At 27.1% G+C, this 5,074-nt stretch overlaps 1 protein-coding gene across 2 annotated transcripts; it reads left to right on the forward strand.

Moving 5' to 3' along the window:
• The first annotated feature begins 3,613 nt into the window (after window positions 1-3,613).
• Window positions 3,614-4,180, forward strand: LOC106759129 (zinc finger protein ZAT6-like). 2 transcript variants are annotated; one of them, XM_014642133.1, is made up of 2 exons: window positions 3,614-4,004; window positions 4,044-4,180. In XM_014642133.1, the coding sequence occupies exons 1-2, from the start codon at window positions 3,614-3,616 to the stop codon at window positions 4,178-4,180; spliced, it is 528 nt and encodes a 175-aa protein (XP_014497619.1). The 2 variants fall into 2 exon arrangements, with proteins under 2 accessions (XP_014497619.1, XP_014497618.1); XM_014642132.1 differs by having other exon boundaries at window positions 3,614-4,180.
• The last annotated feature ends 894 nt before the right edge of the window (window positions 4,181-5,074 follow it).

Below are 5,074 nucleotides of genomic sequence, written 5' to 3' on the forward strand. Positions count from 1 at the left end.
TAAACTTAAATGCAACTTTAGAACTCTAAAACAAATAAAAAAATATAAAAATAAATTAGTTTTAAATTAATATGTAGTTAAATAAGAACTAAATTATAAAATAATACAATTCAATTTTTATCATAAACAATTCAATTTTTATCATAAACAATTCAATTTTTTTATTCAATATAGTACACTTCATTGATTCTTCATTGAACTTCAGTTAATTTGGTTCACTCCTAACTTCAACCATAATATTTTTACAAATTTATTTCTCACAAATTTTTATAAATGATTTCATCGGTCCCTTTATTAATATTATTTACTAATTATTACTATTAATATTTTTATTAATATTATGATTATCTATATTTTTATAAATTATTATCACTTTTCTTATTATTATTTTTATTATTATTACTATTATTATTAAAATATGTTTACAAATTTATTTACCTTCTCACAAATTTCTATAAATGTTTTCGTTATGCCTGTATTTTACATGCGGTCTATTATTATTATTATTATTATTATTATTATTATTATTATTATTATTGTTATTATTATTATTATTATTATTAATATAAAATTAAATACAAATAATTTTTATAATGTAATTATAAACCATTTTTATTTATTTTGTAAATAATTTTTAACTAAAAAAAGTAGTTAAGTTTAAAAAATAGTCAAATTAAAAAATGATTAAATTTAAACAAACAGTCACTTAAAAAAATAATATTAATAAAATGATTATTTAAATTAAAAATTATTTAAAAGATAAAATTAAAAAACAAATATCAATATAAAGAAATGTTCTTTACATATAAATATAGATATTATTATTAATAATATTATTATTGTTATATGTGTGTGTGGACGTATGGGTATAAGCATGTGTGAGGGTTTGTGAGGATATGTGCTTGTGTGATTGTGTAAGTGGGTGCATGTGTAGGTGTGTTGATGCGTATGGGCATGGGCGTGGATGAACCGGCGTGTGTGTGTGGCAGACTTAGATCGGAAAGGGTTGATGGACGACTTAACATGCCAACTTCCAAAAACTTGTTCAGTCAATGATTCTTTTTTCAATGGCCTTTACGTAGCAAGTACATTGCACCAGACCCACTAGCTAAACATTCTTTCATGTGGTTTAGTGGATTGGGAGACCCTTAACGCTTACATTTTCTTTTTTAGTTGAAATATTTTTCAAAGTATTTTTGCTGGTAAAAAACATCCAAAGTATTTGTGTAATAAGGTGATTGATTAGTACACTAAAATTTTTGCATGATGCTCCACTATACATGTAGGAGTGGGATTTTGGTTGAAATTGGTTACTATTATTTATATATATTATTAAATAATATACGTTATAATATCTTTGTTGCATAAATTTATACATACTTATATTTTTACATTGATTGGAACACCTTAGTAGGAAACCTAGTAGGAAACACATGATAGGATAAATTAAGACTGCTTTCACTTCAACTACTTTCCTTTAGCTTTAGCATTGTGCATGAGGAGCAGTTGTTCTAGATAGAGAGAAGATGACGAAATCGGTTTCACTACAATTTGAAGTGTCATAGAATCGATTCCAGCAATTGAGTTTATATACAAGGGAAACTGGTAGAATAGATATGACTACTAATTAGTTAGGATTTATATACATACATACACACACACACACACACACACACATATATATATATATATATATATATATATATATATATATATATATTAAATAATAATTATTATTAATAGCTATTATTATTGATATTATAAAAGTAAAAAAATAATTATACATTTTGTTCTATTAAAATATTTTTTTTATTCTATTATATCCCTTAAATCTTCCATAAATTTTTTTTATAAAGTTCATTCCTAAATCGATTTACTTTCACTCTCAACAAATCTCTTAAAAACCATATACAAATTTTATTATGAAATCTCTTCCTATTCATTTATTCACTCATCTTTAAATTTATATTGACAAATAAACACTTCCTAATAATTATAAATATTGAAATTATATTGCTTATTTTGGTGAGAAATAAAGATATATCTCAACGTTTATGTTTTATTGGCATTTCCATCGGAGTGCACTACAGATAACTTTATCAATAATATTGTATTGTACTTTTCACGTACATATTTATATATAACTTAAGGTTATATTGATTAATTTATAATATATATATATATAATATTTATTAAATATATTACTTTTATAAAAGTAATTAAAAATTGGTGATCAATTTAGTAACAATTATAATCATCAACTAATTAATCACCACAGAAAAACGATTATCTATTTTAGCAATAATAGTTATTGATTTATGTCAATTATTAAACTTAGTTTGTAACCATTGAATTAAGCTAGCACTAAATTTCATCAATACCGTGCATCAATAAGTATGGAAATAGTAAAAAAGACAGGTAAGTTATTATATCGGTTGATACTTTTATTAGTGATCATTTTAGTCATATAATAATTTGGTCTATTTCATGATTTCTCCTTATTATTGAAAGAAAATATGTTAAGTGAGACGCAACGAAGAATTGGATGTTTGAGTTTTGGAAAAGATAATTTCTTGAGTTAAGAAAATGAAAATGAAATTGAAGAAATGAAATACTAATCAACGAGAAAAAAAGTCTAATTCAAAAATAAATATTGAAAATTTTATTAAAGGGTATTTCAAAATAAATTATTTAATAGAAACAATAAATTCTGAATATTATATATATAATCTAAAATGCCATAGCTATCATCATATCATTGTGTTTAGATTTTACATAAAGCAAGGATAGACTCATCTGTACCAGGTTGTCATTTTAGTAACATGAAAAACGAAAGATAAGAAGATCACATAATTATTTAAAGTATTTTATTAAAGAGACTCTAACATCACGCGAACAAACCACATAATTTTTATATTACAAAAAAATGGATAAATTTCATTAAATCGTTGGGAAAATTATTCATGCTAATTTCTAAGAAAAACACCTTTTTTCTATTTCAGAACTTATATAATTAATAGATGTTTATCCCCTTTTTGCTAATGAAGAGTTTAATAGCATTGCAAGTGGACCAAAATGTTTATTTAATTTTTCATTTCTCAAAAAAATCGTTAAATAAGCAAAAGAAATATTGCAAATGACAGCTGCTATTATCATAAACGGCTAACTAATTCTTCGAAGACAATAGATATTGTATTTTCTGCAACACACAATCTAACACAAAAATAAGCATAATACTTGAATTAACTTTTACCTTCAGGCAAAACATTTTTTTAGCTTTTCACCAAGCCTAAGAGAGCACAAAGTGAAAATCATATAAACTCTTTTTGATCCTCTCAAGGTAGTGTAAAAGGAAATGTCTGGTAGAATAATTGAACGAGTAATAAAGATGCTGCAAATTAATATTTTATTCAATTAGCTTCAAGGTTTTCTTACCATTTTTAATACCATACATTCTAAGTTATACTAAGTTAACTATATTACTCAGCTGACATAATAAAAAAAGGCAAAAAAATGCATAGTTTCTGCAGTTTTCCAATCTGATTATAAATTTTGTCTCAGCCATTCTGTTGACTATAGTTTCATACCACTTCTGTTTTCCTTGGTGGCGTTTATGTCTTCTTGCTATTTCCCCTTCACTTGCCAAAAAAAGATGGAGTTCAACACCCCAATCTATAAGAAATCTGAGATAAGGTGGAGCTCAGATGATCAAGGTGGCCCTGGACAAGTGAAATCTTATTCTTGTTCCTTCTGCAAGAGAGGATTCTCTAATGCACAAGCCCTAGGTGGCCACATGAATATCCACAGAAGAGATAGGGCAAAGCTCAAGCAATCTTCTGAAGAAAGCTTGCTTTCGTTGGACATCTCAATCAAGACCTCAAGTGATCACAGTAATGACCCTTCTGATTTGGAAGAGAAAATTTTCTTTCGGTTGGGTTCTGGAGAAGATCAGAAGCATTCTAGAAATCGTAAAATGCCATTCAATTTCCCTCACAAAAGTGATCGTGATTATGCATCAGAAAGGGGTGTGTTCATTGGTTCAGCAGAAATTCCTCATCATCTTCCTTCTTTTGTTTTCGGGCAGCGAATTGAAGAGAAGACAGCTGATTTAGACCTTGAACTTAGGTTAGGCCTTTATCCACAGGAGTCAGCAACATTGAACACTAGATCGTTCTTTTGAAGTAGCGTTCCAAGTGTGGAAGATCAGTGAAAAGTTGCTTTTATCTCATACCTAGCTCTTCTTCCACTTATAAGGTAATTAATTACGTTTAAGAATTTAATTTTGATACAGTATGAATATTGTTTTCACTCACAGTACTGCATCAAAATTAAATTCTCTCTCTCTCTATATATATATGTCTTGCTAGTTCAATAATGGAACGCTATCATGTGAAGTATATGTTAATAGTGCTTGTATTATTCTTCTGCTGTTATGTAGCAGATGGGTTTGTGATTTTCGTTTTGTCTTTCTTTTTTATTCTTTTGGTATTATTATGTTATATCCACAGTGTACACTGTTTCTGTAATCATACAACTGTTATTTGAAGTTGTTGCTTCGGGTATTATATATAAGAGAAGTTCTATGTTGTTCCCAAGATATGATTACATAGCTGGTTTGATTTTATACTGCATGTTCCAGCTTAAATTCCTGTATATGAATCATAACGTTTAGTAACATTTGATATACATAAACGACATCGGATCGACACGAAATTATTTGAAGGATCAAAAAAAACAACAGAACTCAATTTGTGAAAACAGAATAAGATTCACCTTGTCCTTTGTCATTCGTAAGTGGAAAGAAGTTAACAGTCCATAATCTAACTATAACTTCATTTTGAATGCAATTTTACCAGTTCTCTTCAGAAATCTGCAACGGTTCTTCGACTTCTGACCTAAGCTCCCAAAATAACCCATTCACGATCTCATAAACTTGCTAGCTTTTACAATCTATCAGCTCAATTCTAATACTTTCCACTTTTTTCAAATAAAATATTTTGAAAACTTTGCCATTGATTTTGATATTTTTCTTTTCACTTCCTTGATAGCATCACTTTTAAAACGATAATTAGTT

This window comes from Vigna radiata, chromosome 4 (assembly GCF_000741045.1).
Source record: "Vigna radiata var. radiata cultivar VC1973A chromosome 4, Vradiata_ver6, whole genome shotgun sequence".
Lineage (NCBI taxonomy): Eukaryota > Viridiplantae > Streptophyta > Magnoliopsida > Fabales > Fabaceae > Vigna > Vigna radiata.